At 43.2% G+C, this 16070-nt stretch overlaps 1 protein-coding gene across 3 annotated transcripts; it reads left to right on the top strand.

Annotated features, from left to right (window-relative positions):
* Positions 1-702: 702 nt before the first annotated feature.
* Oser1 (oxidative stress responsive serine rich 1) lies at positions 703-14854 on the top strand. 3 transcript variants are annotated; one of them, XM_090352393.1, is made up of 4 exons: positions 703-827; positions 7124-7241; positions 11175-11288; positions 14027-14854. In XM_090352393.1, exons 2-4 carry the CDS (start codon positions 7165-7167, stop codon positions 14712-14714), a joined length of 879 nt encoding a protein of 292 aa, XP_090208519.1. In that variant the 5' UTR covers positions 703-827; positions 7124-7164; the 3' UTR covers positions 14715-14854. The 3 variants fall into 3 exon arrangements, with proteins under 3 accessions (XP_090208519.1, XP_090208521.1, XP_090208520.1); XM_090352395.1 differs by lacking the exon at positions 703-827 and adding an exon at positions 1338-1447; XM_090352394.1 differs by lacking the exon at positions 703-827 and adding an exon at positions 5312-5409.
* Positions 14855-16070: the final 1216 nt, after the last annotated feature.

Genomic DNA, 16070 nt, shown 5'->3' with positions numbered 1-16070 from the left:
ATAGTCAGCGCTACCATTCCCTGCTTGCTACCTGACCTCCAAGTCAGACGTGGGTAAACTGCTGAAAACCTTCTTGCAAAATCTGTCGTGCACAGACATTTGTTTCTTGCGAGAGAGAGCCTATTTTCTCACTAGATTCTCAAGATCCAGGCTTGCAAAAAAGAAAAAAAAAAGACAGGCAGATACCATGCCGCTTGCAGGTGAAGAAAGCGAGGCTCACACAGTAAAAAATCAGTGGCCTCAACCCCAACAAGAGCAACATCAGAAGGGAGGGCATTCGGATTCCAGGTCCAGCTTAGCAGTCGAGCGAGGGGCTGCCGTCCGGGCGCCGGCTCGGCGGGCGCCGGGACTCCCTCACCGCACGCTCAGCCTTCGCAATCCCGCCGCCTAGGAACTACGTACCGGCGACCCGGGCCGCCCAGAACCGCGTCCTCGCACTCACCTGACAGGGGAGGGGAAGCAGGCACGCCCCAAGAGCCCGCCCTGAGTAAACCTGCGCTAGAGGCGGGAGTGGGGGGAGGGAAGGGAGGAAGAATAACAGGAAATGACGTAAGGCGCACGTGCTTCCGAGAGGGGCGTGTTCCAGAGGCGCGGCCCTCGCCCCGCGCCTGCGTAGCTGCCGCCGGCCGCGCTGCCTAGTCACTGGGGTGGGAGGAGCGTGAGCAAGAGGCGGGGCACGTGCCTGAGTGACGCAGGCGCAGTGCGACTCCGGAGGCGCGGGCCGCCTTCTCGGCTGGTTTGGATCCGGGTCAGTCCGGCTCGGCGGTCGGTGAGAGCCGGTCTGAACTGACGAGACCGGACCTCCGGAACGCCCCTGCTGCGTGAAGGTAAGTGCGGTGACGTGCCGGGGATGGGCGGCCGGCGGCACCTTCGGCTTCCAGGGCCCGCCCGGGGGTGGGCAGCTTCTCCAGGACCCGCCCGTCGCTAGACGCGTCGTTTCCCGGAGCCTGCTGCCCGCCGCCTGCCGCCGGAGCCGGGCCGGGCCGGGCCTGGGCCTCTCCGCGCCACCTCGGCGGCGGCCTGCCGGCGCCGGGCCCCGCGCCCCGCGCTCGCCCGCGTCGCTTCCCGCCCTCCGCTCCTCCCGCCGCCCCGCCGCCCGCCGCCCGGCCGGAGCTCCTTCCCCTTTTCGCCTTCCTCGGCCGCGCTTTGCGCCTTCCCGCCTTTTCCCGCTCTCCTTCGAGTCGCGCTCCCGTCCGCCGCCTCTTCGCCTCCGCTCCTGGTCTCGTCGGTACTCCTCGGGTCTCGGCCCGAGCCTCGCCTAGCTAGCCGAGGGAACACCTTCCCCTCCGGAGACCCGGAGGCCGAACCCCTGGACAGCTCCCCGCGTCCCCTCCCCCCCCGCACCCCCAAGCTCTGACCTCTCTCCGCAGCCCAGATTCCGGTGGAAAAGAACGGGGTGCTTTGACTGCAGTCCTGACGGGGTTTGGGCGGCTGTGCGGGGAGAGAGGTATGAGTGTTTTGGGGGTACGGGGCGATGGTTTTCCCCCGTGGTTTCCCTCCCCAGGCTTCCTGGGAAACTTTCTAAGCCTTCAGCTTATTAAAAGGGCACGCCTACAGCCGGCGGGATACGTCGTGGGATGGTCTGGGGTCTCTTTCAGGATCCTGGGAGTGAGGAATTAGACTTGAAGTTTAAGGAAACCTCTAGCTGTAAATAAGATCGTGACACCTATTCGTTGAAACCCAAAAGAAAACTAAGATTTTGCCCTCCCGCCTCTTACGGAGGAATTTACACGGACTTCGTTTTTGCAAGGTTGAAGGGGAACATGGGGGAAAGAAAAGGCTGATTTAATGTAAGACAATGCGTGGTAACAAATACAGATCTTATACAAGTTTGCTGTTTTGAGGATTGTTACTAAGTTTTTAGCAAGAATGTCTCCCACAAATTTGAAGCTGATAAAAGACAGGGAAACTCATTATGTTTGCTGTCCCGGAGATAGGAGTAAGCTATTGCTTTGAGCCAGTGGGAAGTTAAGAATACCGAGGAGCTTAATAAGCCTTCGTAATTGCAGACATGCTGTGATGTAGCTCTTAAATTCATGCCTAAGATTTACCTTTACTCTGAGTTAAAGTAAGGAAAAAAGTGAGTAATCCGAGTGCTGAGAGTCTGAAAATAGACTGTGTATTCATTCTGAAGTTTCAGTCTAGTTGGATCCTTTTTAATGTTTTGATTTATAGATGGCATTCCTTTTCTTTCTTTTCTGTCGGTCTTGGGGCTTGAATTCTGGGCCTGGACGCTGTCCCTAAGCCCTTTAGCTCAAGGCTACCACTCTGAGCTACAGTACCACTTCCGGTTAGTTGGAAATGAGTCTCTCGTACTTTCTTGCCCGGGTTGGCTTTGAACCGCGATCTTCAGATCTCAGCCTTCAGAGTAGCTAGGATTACAGGAGTGAGCCACCCAGACTGGTTTAGATGGCATTCTTCTAACATGTCAATAGGAATGTTAACCACTGTTTGTATTAACACCTACTACTGTGGGTGGGGGTTCAGCAGACAAGCTATGAAGTTAACACTGCATAATAAAAAGTTACATATATGGGTGAGAAGGGTCTTAGCCAAGTGTTACATTTTAATTTCCTGGAGCACAAGAATGGGATTCTAGTTTTTACAGATATGGAGCTCCCAGCCCTATCTACTTATCAAGTTCACCCTTCTATCCCTAGCATGTATGTATCTGAGAATTCTGTAAATATTTGTGAAAGGAATGAGTTTTTGCCAATAGATTCAATAGTGTATGTTTAGATGTGTTAGAGATACTTAGATATTGACTGAGTTCCAGCAAAACCCGAAGAGCACTGTGCAGGCTTCTTGAGGTTGGACAGACTGACTCAGATGATTAATTCTGTTTGGGCCCATAAGCTGAGTGTTGGCCATAAAAAAATTGAGGAACACTACAAATCAAATTTTAGTTCTGCAGCAGAATTTATTTATAACCTCTAAATGTTGTGGCGCTTCAGTTGTTTTAGTATATGTGCTCTATGCCAGTCCTCCATCCAGGTATTTCAGAAGACACTGTTGTATATTATTTATTTTGTATGTCTACTAGACATGAGGAGGAATTAGAGCCCACTGAAGCATGGAATTCTGTGGACGATCATGTTTATATGCTGGTTAATCAAACCAGTCTAATACATGTGAGGAGTGTATTTAAATGGGTTTTTTTGGTTGTTGTTTTTGTTTTTGGTGTGAGGCAGGGAGCTGTGCTATGGTTTGGCTCTACCACTTGTGTGACACCCCTAGTCCTTTCTGTTTTAGTTTTCCATATAATCGTCTCCTACTTCTTCTGCCTCCTGCTTAGGTAGGTTTGCAGGCTTGTATTGCCACACACAGATTGTTTCTTTTTGTTGTTGTTGTTGTTGTTGGTTATGGGACTTGAACTCTGAGCTGAGCCTGGGTTCTTCATCTCAAAGCTACCACCCTACCCACAGTGCCACTTCCAGTTTTCTAGTGGTTATTTGGAGATAAGAGTCTCACATTCTTTAGTGCCCGGGCTGGCTTTGAACTTGGATCCTTAGATCTCAGCCTCCTGAGTAGCTAGGATTACAGGCATGAGCCACCATGCCTGGCTGATGGACTTTTCAAGTCTAGCCTTCAATTTCAATATTCCCATTTCCTCCTCCCATACCTGGGATTTCAGGTTATATGGGCCACTAAACATGGCTTTTTTTTTTTTTTTTCTTTTGCCAGTCCTGGGCTTGAGCTCAGGGCCTGAGCACTGTCCTTGGACTTTCTCAAGGCTAGAGCTCTACCACTTGAGCCTCAGCACCACTTCCGGCTTTTTTCTATGTATGTGGTACCAAGGAATCGAACCCGGGTCTTCATGCATGCTAGGCAAGCACTTTAACCACTAGGCCAAACTCCCGGCCCCTAAACATGGCTTTATATTTATGGTTTTTTGTCATATGAAGTTGAGGTGGAAGCTAGCAGAGTTACATTTTAGTTGTTATTTTGGCAGTATTGTTCGTTTAGGCAGTATGAGATTTGAGGCTTTGTTTTTTGGAACTTCCTTAGTGTAGTTGTCTGTTCTGTCCATCCTTGAACTCAGAGCCTGGACACTGTCCTTGAGCTTTTTTTTCTTTTGGATGGTTATGGGACTTGAACTCTGGGCCTGGGCATTGTCCCCTAGTTCTTCAGCTCAAGGCTACATCCTACCCCTTGAGTCACAGTGCCACTTCCAGTTTTCTGGTGATTGATTGGAGATAAGAGTCTCACAGACTTTTTAGTGCATGGGCTGGCTTTGAACTGCGATCCTCTGATCTGAGCCTCCAGAGTAGGATTATAGGCATGAGGCACAGCATCAGGCTGTTCCTTGAGCTTTTTTACCTAAGGCTACCAATTGAGAATAAAAGTCTCATGGACTTTCTCAACTGGGCTGGCTTTGAATCATGATCCTCAAATTTCTGTCCCTAAATAGCTAGGATTACAGGATGAGCCACTGGTGCCTAACTTCCTTAGTTGTTTTTTTGTTGTTGTTGTTGTTTTTTTAATCTGGACTGCAATTTTTCTTTTCACCAGTCCTGGGGCTTGAATTCAAGCTTAACTCTTGTTGGGCTTTCTCAAGGCTAGTGCTCTACCACTTGAGCCACAGCACTACTTCTGGTTTTTTCTGTGTATGCGGTACCAAGGAATCAAGCATGTTAGCTGGGCAAGCACTCTACCACTAGGCCATACCCGCTATGCATGTTTTTCTATTTACACTTTATGGGTAGCTGGAATGTCAGGTGTGTACCACTGAGCCCAGCTTTCTTGTTTACTTGAGATAGAGTCCTGTGAACTTTTTGGTGGGTAGGTGACAGTACTGGGGTTTGAACTCAGCCTAGCACGTTCACCTAGCTTTAACTCAAGGCAGATCCACTACTACTTGAGTGCCATCTCCACTTTTGGGCTTTTTGGCTTTTTGCTGGTTAATTGGAGGTAAGAGTCCCATAGACTTTTCTACTTGGACTGGCTTTGAACCATAATTCTGAGATCTCAGTCTCCTGAGTAGCTAGGATTACAGGTATGAGCCTGGCTGTTTCAAAAAAATTTTTTTTTGGTGGGGGGAGTGTCGAGGGCTCACCCAAACCACCCTGTCCTAATCCTAGACATGAGCAAAGTTATTTTGAGGCTTTTCAGGTTTTTTTTTTTTCCCAGAGATTACCCAAACTTCCCTACCTTCTGCACACAAATGTATAACAAGTCATGATTCCTTGATGCTTTATTTTGCCACTTATGCTACATTCTATTAAACATATTATGACATCTATGCCTTTGGAATATTAGCGGTCTCATCAAATCCACCCCTGAGAAATGAGCAAATGTGGAATCAGACAATACCAGAGGATCCATAGAGAGGCACTACTCCCTCTGAGAGTGCCTGGGGGGTGGGGGAGGGGGGTAGGGATGGGGTTTAGGGTACCAGATTAGAAACAGGTAAAGTGAATGCTTGCTTCAAAATTTCTCACATTTTTCCTGTGAGTCTTTGAACTGAACTCTTCAGATCTCAGCTTTCTGAGTCCTAGGATCCATCATGGCTGGCCTTTCTGCTATTTGGCTTCTCTCCAAGTTTTTGTCTCACTTTTTTCTTTCTGGATACTGATTTGTTTATTTTCTTTGTTCAAAACTTGGTACCATTTTCTTTTTTACTCTTGTTGAAAAGGTAGATTACAGACTTAATTCAGTAAATTGTTTTTCAAACAGATTTCTCTGTTGCTTCTAGTTCTGGCAATTTTTAAGTTTTCCCTTGTTTAAATAGCAAAATGAGAACTTAAGAAATTAGGACAAAATAATTGATTAAGAGGATAATATTAACACATGAATAGTAATTTGCTTGTTTTACTTTCCCTTGACAAAGGAAAAGTTTCATTCTTTTCTTAGTTTGTTGGTTTTGTTTTTTGACTAGTCTGGGGCTTGAATTTAGGACCTGAGTGCTGTCTCTGAGCCTCTTTGTGTTTAAGGCTATCATTCTTCCACTTACAGCTTTTTCTGAGTAGTATATTGGAGATAAGACTCTCTGGGCTGGCTTTGAGCCGCAGTCCTCAGAATTGCAGTCTCCTGAGTAGCTAGGACTTTAGACACGACCACCAGTGCCTGCAGTTTTTGTCATTTTTTTAAAATTGCAAGTTGTATTTTTCTATTTCTTGTGTGATAACTACATTATTCAAAACTTTATACAAAACAACTAAAGGTATCAATTTTTAGATAGTGTACCAGATTAATTGGCAATTAAGTTACTAGTTAAGTTTCTGTTTTGTCAATTATATCTCATTCTCTGGGTTGGAGATTGTGGCTCAGTTGCAGTAATAACAAGGGTAATCTTGTTCTCTTGAAGATTTTTGTACTTACTGATGTATGTATGGATCAGGATTGCTTTACAGAAATACTATCTTGTGTCAGGAAGTTGTATTTAATTAGAATTATTAGATTAGACTGTAGTGTTTGAAAGAATTGTTTCAGTTAAAGCTTTTTACTTATTTTTCACCTGATGATAAAGGTCAGTTCATAGATTTCTAGACATCCACAACGTTTTCTCCTGATAAGATGCAGATACTCTGGGACTAGTAGCTCATACCTGTAATCTTAGCTACTCAGGAAGCTGAATCTGAGAATTGTGGTTTAAAGCCAACATGGGCAGGAAAGTCTGTGAGGCTCTTATCTCCAGTTAACCACTGAAAAGCTGTAAGTAGAGCTCAGGCTTGAATGGTGGAATACCAGCCTTGAATGACAAAGCTAGGTCCTTAATTCAAGCCCCAGAACTTGCATTTGCACATAAATACACATTGGTGGAGGGAAGATATGAGCAGAAATACAGATTTTTCATTTTGGAATTGATTGTTTAATAGGATTCTGACATTTATCATAATACATGTATTGTGTGTATTTTGTTAAGAAATAAAAACCTACAGTCTCCTAGTCATCTATACTGAAATTTTCTTTTAAAAATCTTTTTTTTTCTCCCAACACTAATATCAGGAGTATTTTTTTTTCATTTTTCAGTGTTGGGGACTGAACCCAAGCTTTCATCTTTGCTAGGCAAACACTATTACTGAGCTATAGCCCTTAACCAGAGCATAGATTATTTAATAAAAGGTATACGTTGGTTCCACCAGCTTTCATTTTGCTTATATTCTTTTCTTTTCTTGTTTAGTATTAACGGGAACATCCATAGTAGTGCAGAAAACGTTCACAATGAAATCTGAAGCCAAGGATGGAGAGGAGGAGAGTCTACAAACTGCTTTCAAGAAATTAAGAGTGGATGCATCAGGGTAATGGAATCTGTTGCATATTCTTATGCACTTTCTACATTTCAGTAGTCCTTTTCCCTTAAAGAGATCTTCTAATATTACTCACTATTCATAGATGTAATACTGATATTGTGTCATTTTGACATATTTGAAAGAAATGTTGCTGTTTAAAATTTAAAATAGCTCAGGCTGGGAGTTTGGCCTAGTGGTAGAGTGCTTGCCAAGCATGCATGAAGACCCAGGTTTGATTCCTTGGTACCACATACACAGAAAAAATGCCAGAAGTGGTGCTGTGGCTCAAGTGGTAGAGCTCTAGCCTTGAGAACCCAAGGACAAAGCTCAGGCCCTGAGCCCAAGCTTAAAAAAATTAGAAAAAAATAAGCTTATTTGTATTCTAAGATTGAGTGTTTTGGTTTTCTTTATTTTTGAGAAGCCCCCTTAACCCCCTTTAATCAAAGATTATCATGCAGTATTACATCAGGGATTTCCTCATACTTCTCAAGGGAATACAGTGTTTTTCACCGAAAGTGAATTAACTCAGTAGACATGCATGAAGACATTATTGATTTCATGGTATCTGATTGCTGAGTGTTATCACTATGGAAACCTTTATTCAGTAGGGTTTTGTCACTGAGATCAATAATCTTAGACCCTTTGGCCAAACTAATTAGAACACCTACAGACCAGCTGCTGTCTGAATATTAATATTTCATCCTTTCTAAAATGCTCTGTGCTAGTATGTTCTTTTTCTACTAGCCAGGAGAAATACCAGATTTTTAGTAAATATAAGAATTTCCAAGCTGGGTGCCAGTGGTTCACACACCTGTAATCCTAGCTAATTAGGTGGCTGAGATCTGAGGGTCATGGTTCAAAGCCAGCCTAGGCACTAAAGTTTGTGAGACTCTTATCTCTAATTAGAAAAGAGTTTCTATTTTTGTGAATGAAACATTTATATCTCATGATGTCTTCTATATTGGGTTAAATAGTTTCAGCATGAGACTCGCTTTGTACTGGTCATGTTGGTAAGAAGCATCAGTCAGGATTTGAACCCAGACAGTCCAAAAGCCAGAACCCGTTTCATAAAACCATTTCTTTTGCCGGGTACACCTCAAGAGACTGAGATCTGAGGATCTCGGTTCAAAGCCAGCCCAGGTACCAAAGTCCGTGAGACTCATCTCCAATTAACCACCAGAAAACCTGAAGTGGTGCTGTGGCTCAAATGGTTGGACCATAGCCTTGAGCTGAAGAGCTCAGGGACAGCGCCCAGGCCCAGCATTCAAGTCCCATGACTGATGAAAACCAAACAACCCCAACCATTTCATATAGTACCTTGAAGGCAGTATGAAGAAATGCATGCAGTACTTGGCAAAAAGTGAAAATTAAGTAGATGTTAATTTTTGTTATAGCTTCTTATTTTCTTTCCCTTCCTTCCTTCTTTCTATCTTCCCTCCCTCCCTCCTTCTCTCTTTCTTTTTTTGTTGGTCATGGGGTGAACTCTGGGCCTGCACACTATCCCCGAGCTCTTCAACTCAAGGCTACCGCCCTACCCTTGGGCTTAGGCGTTGTCCCTTAGCCCTTCTGCTCAAGGCTACTGTCCTATCCCTGGCTTCACAGCCCCACTTCTCTTTTTCTAGTGATTAATTGAAGATAAGAGTCTCACTGTCTTTAATGCCTGGGCTGTCTTTGAACCCTGATCCTCAGATCTGAGCCTCCTAAGTAGTTAGGATTACAGACGTGAGCCACCGCACTAGACTCTTTTTTTTTTTTTTCTTTCTTTTTTTATTGGCCCATTATGGGGCTTGAAATCAGGGCCTAAGCACTGTTCTTGGGCTTTTTCAATGCTAGAGCTCTACCACTTGTGCCACAGCACCACTTCTGGCTTTTTCTATGTGTATGGTACAGAGAAATTGAACCCTGGGTCTTTTTGCATGCTAGGCAAACACTCTACCACTAGGCCAAACTCTTAGCCCTTCTTGCTTATTTTTGGCTCACCAAATGAAAAGCTTTAGGTTGACAGATTGGCACCGTAGATATAAATACATTTGCTTCCCTAATACTTCAAAAAGTATTGCTTCTCCCATCGGTTTTTCCAATATGATTGTCTTGCCATTTTATCTTAATAATATGATAAGCTGTCTTGAGAAATAGAAATGGTAAGAAAACAGCTCTCCGGTTGTGGATATAGTGTATTGTTCTGTGATTTCTGTGTAGAAATAGCTTCTTACAATTAGGAATATGCATACAAATCTCTAGGTATATAAACATACGTGTATATATATATAAATATATATATATATACACTCTTGATGTACACTCTTCTGATATGTTTAAATATAGGAATGTAAAATTAAGCCATTTTAGTCCCACTCAAATTCGAACAATTTTGAAATATCTTGCAAAGTATTTGTGCAATGTAGGATTGAAAATCACATTTGTAGTATGTGATCTGCCATGAGTAAAATCATAGGAAGAAAAGAAGCACTGTCTAGTGTTTGAGAAAACTAAAGTTGAGTATAAGAAGTGAGTCACTGGTGTGACTAAGCAAATTTAGACTCACATAGTGTTGCCTACATTTCTAATGTAATATTGTTGCCGGTTGACTGTGCTGATGGGACCTTTGAGCAACTGACTCATGATTAACCAAGTTCTGCCAGGAATTTAGCACGATCCTGTTGAACAGGTTTTGATTCCAATGGTATTTGTCTTAGCAGGATAAATATATCTATATGTTATTGTAAATCAACATCCTTTTTGTCAAACTATGAAATGAAATCTTTTTATTGTAGATTTTTTTTTTTTTGCCAGTCCTAGGGCTTGTACTCAGGGCCTGGTGGGCTGGGAGTTTGGCCTAGTGGTAGAGTGTTTGCCTAGCATGCACAAAGACCTGGGTTTGATTCCGTGGTACCACATACATAGAAAAAGCCAGAAGTGGTGCTGTGGCTCAGGTGGTAGAGCCTCTAGTCTTGAGAAAAGCCCAAGGACCGTGGTCAGGTCCTGAGTTCAAGCCCCAGGACTGGGGTGGAGTGGGGGAAGTAAGAGATTATAAGGTATATAAAGATGTTTCACCATGCTATTTCTCCTATTGTGAAAACATTGTCATTCAAAATTCTTGTTCTTTTAATTCTTCATAATTTCCTAATATTCCATTGTGTAGACAGATGTGCCATGATTCCTATAATAATTTTTCTCTTCCTGGATACTTAGATTATTTCCAGTTTTTACATTATATTCGGCTGTATGTTTTTAGTATAGTAGAGTATCTCTCTTTTTTTTTTTTTTTGCCAGTTGTGAGCTTGAGCTCAGGGCCTGAGCACTGTCCTTGGACTTTCTCAAGGTTAGCACTCTGCCACTTGAGCCACTTCACCACTTCCAGCTTTTTCTATGTATGTGGTACTGAGGAATCGAACCCGGGCCTTTGCGCATGCTAAGGCAAGCACTCTACCACTAGGCTAAACTCCCGTGTCCCCCCTCCCCCGTATATTTTTTAACCAAGGATTTAACTGTCTGTAGAATTATTAATTGAAAAAATTAAATGCACTGTCCAAAGTTGAGTAGCTGTAAAATGTGTATGTTTTTCAGGTTGGGTTGAGTCTTTTTCAAGGTTTTGCTCTTAAACTTGGTTCCCATGATTGTGATTGGCCTGTGTTAAAGAATGGTCAGCGTCAGTAGCATTCCATCTGTACAGAATGCTGATCTGCCCCAGATAAACAGCCTGAAAGTCTATTTATGTCCTGCTGCTGCTTACGCTTTTTGGCTTATGATTTTTCAACCATGGACTTTTAGGGATTCTGAACTGGTTATAGAGGGAAAAATTACACTAAAAGCTGACTGATTTTTTTTTTGAAAAATTTAAACTATAAAGAAAAGTATTACTAAAAGTTATATTTGGGTTGGTGAGAGCATTATGTTTCATTTAACAGTTTCCATGACAGTAAACCTTGTTCTTGCCCTCAGGTCCATCGTGTCACTGTCTGTTGGAGAAGGTACAAGTGTCAGAGCGTCAGCCAGAACTACAGCAGATGATACCAAACCTAAAAGCACGTGTCCATCTAAAGATAGTTGGCATGGGTAAGAGTTGCTTACTGAGAAGATTCTTATCCTAACACCTTAAAATTGTTGGATATTCTTTCCTGAGTACCTGGAAAAAGAGTATACTTTGGTACAGAAAATAGGAAAGGACTCAGTGATTCTCAGTTGTGGATTTGCTGAGCCTTTCTATTTGACCTGTTCCCAGAGTCAGGTTTTTAAAACGTTGTATGTGTATTTCAGAAGAATATATCTTTAATTGTTTTTGAATGAGTTCTGTGAGTATTTTTGTGAGCTTGTGACCTATTAGTAATTGAAAGATAGGTTAAAATCTCCTTGATGAAACTTGCTGTTTGTCCTTTTCAATTTTGTTACTTTTTTTTTTTTTTGGTCGGTTGTGGGGCTTGAACTCTGGGCCTGGGCACTGTCCTTGAACTCTTCAGCTCAAGGCTTACCCTTTGAGCCACAGTGCTACTTTCGGTTTTCTAGTGGTTAGAGATAAGAGTGCCCAGGATGGCTTTGAACAGCAATCCTCAGATCTTAGCCTCCTGAGGAGCTAGGATTACAGGTGTGAGACACTGCACCCAGCTTTGTGTTACTTGTTATGGAGTTGTTAGATTCACATGCCTAGGCTCATTTAAGTTTAGGATATTTTCTTTCTGTATTGAAATTTTTATTATGCAGTTGGATTTTTTTTTTTATTGCCCGCCCTGGGGCTTGAACTCAGGGCCTGAGCACTATCCTTGGGTTTTCCTCAAGGCTAGAGCTCTACTACTTGAGCCAATACATTGCTTCTGGTCTTTTCTCTGTATGTGGTACCGAGGAATCAAACCAGGGTCTTCGTGCAAGCACTCTATTCCCAGCCCTGTTGTGGGCTTTTTAATTTTTTTTTCTTTCTTTTGGTTGGTCCCGGGGTTTGAACTCTGGGGCTCGGCTCTGTCTCTGAGAACTTCAGCTCAAGGCTAGTGCTCTACCACTTGGGGCCACAGTGCCATTTCTGGTTTTCTGGTGGTTAATTGGCGGTAAGAGTCTCATGGACTTTAGTGCCCGGGATGACTTTGAACCTCAATCCTCAGATCTTGTCCTCCTGGTTAGTAGGATTATAGATGTGAGCCACTGGCGCCCAGCTTATTGTGTAGTTTTATAATGGCTTTTTTTTTTTTTTTTTTGGTGCCAATCCTGGGGCTTGAACTCAGGGCCTGGGCACTATCCTTGGAGCTTTCTCACTCTACCACTTGAGCCACAGTACCACTTTCTTATGTGTGTGGTATTGAGGAATGGAATCCATTTCTTTAATACATGCCAAGCAAATAGTATAACACGTTCATAGAATGCAGTCCTGGCCCTATAATGGCTTTTGTCTTAAAGCGTTTTTAGTATATAGAGTTAGTCTGGTGGTTTTGTTGTTGTTGTTGTTTTTGGGTGTGTGTGTGTGTGTGTGTGTGTATGTGTATGTATGTGTATGTATGTGTATGTATGTGTGTGTCTTGGTTGTGGGACTTGAACTCTGGGCCCAGGCATTGTCCCTGAGCTCTTCAGCTCAAGGCTGTCACCCTACCCCTTGAGCCACAGGGCCACTTACAGTTTTCTCATGATTAATTGGAGATAAGAGTCTCATGGACTTCGGCTTTGAACCGTGACTCTGAGATCTCAGCCTCTTGAGTAACTAGGATTATAGGTGTGAGCCACTGCACCCAGCCTGTCTGGAGTTTCTTTATATGCTTGCATAGTATATTTTCTCCTTTTTCCCCCTCTCTTGGTGGTTGTGGAGCTTCAACTTTGGGGTCTGGGTGCTGTCTCTGAGTTCTTCAGCTCAAGGTTAGCCCTCCACCACTTGAGCCACAGTGCCATTTCTGGTGTTCTGGTTGTTAACTGGAGATATGAGTCTCACAGACTTTCATGCCAGGGCTGGCTTTGAACCATGATACTTAGATATTAGCCTACTGAGTGGCTAGGATTACAGGTGTGAGCCCGGCACTGTTTCTCCTTATGCTTTAAAAGTTTGTGTATATCTATATAACCTGTGGCATGGTACTGTTTTATTCTAATTCAGTTAATTGAATTTAGTACATTCGTATTAATTTTGTTTGTTTGAACTTAGTTCTACCATTTTACTTTGTTATTTTGCTTTTTCCCTTTCTCTCACTTCTCCCCATCTTTTTTTTAGTACTGAGAATTGAACCCAGGACTTGGCACTTGCTGGTCAAATGCTTTTGCCATTGAGCTACATCCCAGCCCCTTCCTTCTCCCCATCTTTTAAGAGATTACTTGAAAGACTCTGTATGTGGGGGGAGAGAGAGGGAGATTTTTCCCCCCTTACTGTAACGGAAATTGGGGAATGCAGATCTTTCTCTTTTGATTCCTGTGTTTGTCTTTTACTGGTTGGTACCAGATAAAGTGAGTCATGATTCTGGCATGGCTATTTTGTAGGGTTAACTTCCTACTAGTATGGGGTTAGAGTCATGTCTAGAGTATTTTGTTTAGGCTTCAGCACCAGGTGGACTGTTAGTGCTCTCCCACATTCACTGGTGAAAGGTTCCTGAGGCCAGGTGGACACCAGCCAGGCCTTGTATACCACATGTTTCTATAGCTTGTTATTAAGGGGAGGTTGAACTTTTGAGACAAAAAAAACTTAGCAGCTTAAAAAGAGAGAGAACATTTCTGGGGGATATTCATGACCTAACACTACTAAACTTGAGAAGAGGTCAATTCCCAAATCTTGTGAAAGTGTCTCCAGTGGGCTTCTGTATCCTAGCCTCTTGTATGTTGTTCTCTCTTAGGTCTACAAGGAAGACTTCGCGAGGAGCAGTGAGAACCCAGCGACGTCGACGTTCTAAGTCTCCGGTCCTTCATCCTCCCAAGTTCATACATTGCAGTGCAATAGCATCTTCTTCCAGCAGCCAGCTCAAGCACAAAAGTCAGACTGACTCCCCTGATGGCGGCAGTGGGCTGGGAATTCCCACCCCTAAAGAGTTCCCTGCAGGAGAAAGCTCTACTTCTCTCGATGCTAATCACACAGGGGCACTCCTTGAGCCTTTGAGAACAACAGTTCCAAGGCTCCCATCAGAGAGTAAAGCGGAAGACTCTTCTGGCGCTACCCAAGTCTCCCAAGCAAGCCTCAAGGCTAGTGATCTCTCTGACTTTCAATCCGTTTCCAGGCTAAACCAGGGCAAGCCATGTACATGCTTAGGCAAGGAGTGCCAGTGTAAGAGATGGCATGATATGGAGGTGTATTCCTTTTCAGGGCTGCAGAATGTCCCTCCTTTGGCCCCAGAACGAAGATGTATGCTGGAGGACTACTCTCAGTCACTGCACACCAGAACTCTGTCTGGCTCTCCCCGCTCCTGCTCTGAGCAAGCTCGAGTCTATGTGGATGATGTAACCATTGAGGACCTGTCAGGCTACATGGAATACTACTTGTATATCCCCAAGAAAATGTCCCACATGGCAGAAATGATGTACACTTGATAACAAGAAGTTAGTACATACGCTTTAACCAATGAAGGGTTGTCAGAGATTTAGATAATGGCAGACCTTGTGGCCACTTTGTGTGAGAAGACATCTTTCTGCTCACTGTGCTTGCAATAAAAACTTTTCTTGGCATCTCAGTTAATCTTCATTTTTTAATTTCTCGAATTCTTTCATACCCGTCAAGGCAAAGCAGATCAAAGAAAATTCTTCTCATCTAAAAAATGTTCCTGAGAGATGAAGAAAAATAATTATTTGAGAACTGGCAGAAGTGGGTATATGGTGAAATCCTTTATAAAATTCCGTTTCTCTAATGTTTAAGATTCGGTAGCCAAGGAAAGTCAAATGTGGTTTTGTCACAGAACTGATCATTTGTCATGTTGTAATCGCCAGCCCAGAATATTAGAGATTATATGACTGATTTAAATCGGCTCTGATTTCGCACAGGATCGGATTGGTTTTGTAATGAGAGATTTGGTATATGTTTTTGTTGAGCCAGAGATCGAAGGTTTAGCTTCACTTTGAATAAACTAGCTGGCTTGCCTTGTGTTGTTTGAGTCATTAACCATCACTCAATAAACCCTTGCTTGGTGCTGTTTGTTTTGAGATATGTGATGTGAAGTTTCTGAGCCGCTGCTTGTGGAGGGAGGGCGTAATATCAGAGACTAGTGTGTATCTTTTCTATCTGGATTGTTTACATATGTGTGCTTGCTGCTGTCGGATGTAGGGTAAGGCTCATTCTCAGTTACATGTGTTCTAGATGTGTATCTCTTGGAATGTCCCTCCCACCCCAGCAACACCACAAGAGAATATACATTTCTGGCCAGCCATCCCCCCCCAAAAAAAACCAAAAAGGGCTGGGAGCATGTCCTAGTGGTAGAGTGCTTACTTAGCATTCACAAAGCCCTGGGTTTGATTCCTTGGTACCACATATACAGAAAAACGAACAAAAGCTCAATTTCAATTGGAGAATCAGTCCCTTTTCAAGTGATTACAAAATGATTTATTTTGGCATTAATGTAGTTTACATATTCAGTCTATTATATGCTAAATTTACTGATTATGGCCATATTAACAATGTCTTCTATTTTATAAAATAAGCTTGTTTTTAATAAATTCAACAGGCTGCACAGTTTGTTTATACTTGCGAGAGGTAAGAAGTATGGTTGTTAGAAAATCCTGAGTCTAAAGTTATAGAAGACCACTGCCAGTTTCTAGCTTAGTAAGGATTTATTAACATCTGAGACTGTGGTTAGAGCAAGAAAGCAAAATGCCATCACAGCCTTGAGTTACCAGTTTTGATTTGGTTTGGTTCAATACAAGGTTTCACTGTTGTCCAGGCTTTTTAGTGGTGGC

The sequence above is a fragment of the Megascapheus bottae genome, chromosome 18, assembly GCF_031878675.1.
Source record: "Megascapheus bottae isolate mThoBot1 chromosome 18, mThoBot2.hap1, whole genome shotgun sequence".
In the NCBI taxonomy this organism is placed as follows: domain Eukaryota; kingdom Metazoa; phylum Chordata; class Mammalia; order Rodentia; family Geomyidae; genus Megascapheus; species Megascapheus bottae.
Note: the sequence above shows the minus strand (reverse complement) of the source record. Positions and strands in the feature narration are given on the sequence as shown.

What these genes read in the sequence shown, in the direction of transcription:
- Oser1 (XM_090352393.1), top strand. Translation starts at nt 7,165, where the DNA reads ATGAAATCTGAAGCCAAGGATGGAGAGGAGGAGAGTCTACAAACTGCT. An exon ending in TTAAGAGTGGATGCATCAGG is followed by an intron (nt 7,242 to 11,174) that starts GTAATGGAATCT and finishes TCTTGCCCTCAG; the next exon opens with GTCCATCGTGTCACTGTCTG. An exon ending in TCTAAAGATAGTTGGCATGG is followed by an intron (nt 11,289 to 14,026) that starts GTAAGAGTTGCT and finishes GTTCTCTCTTAG; the next exon opens with GTCTACAAGGAAGACTTCGC.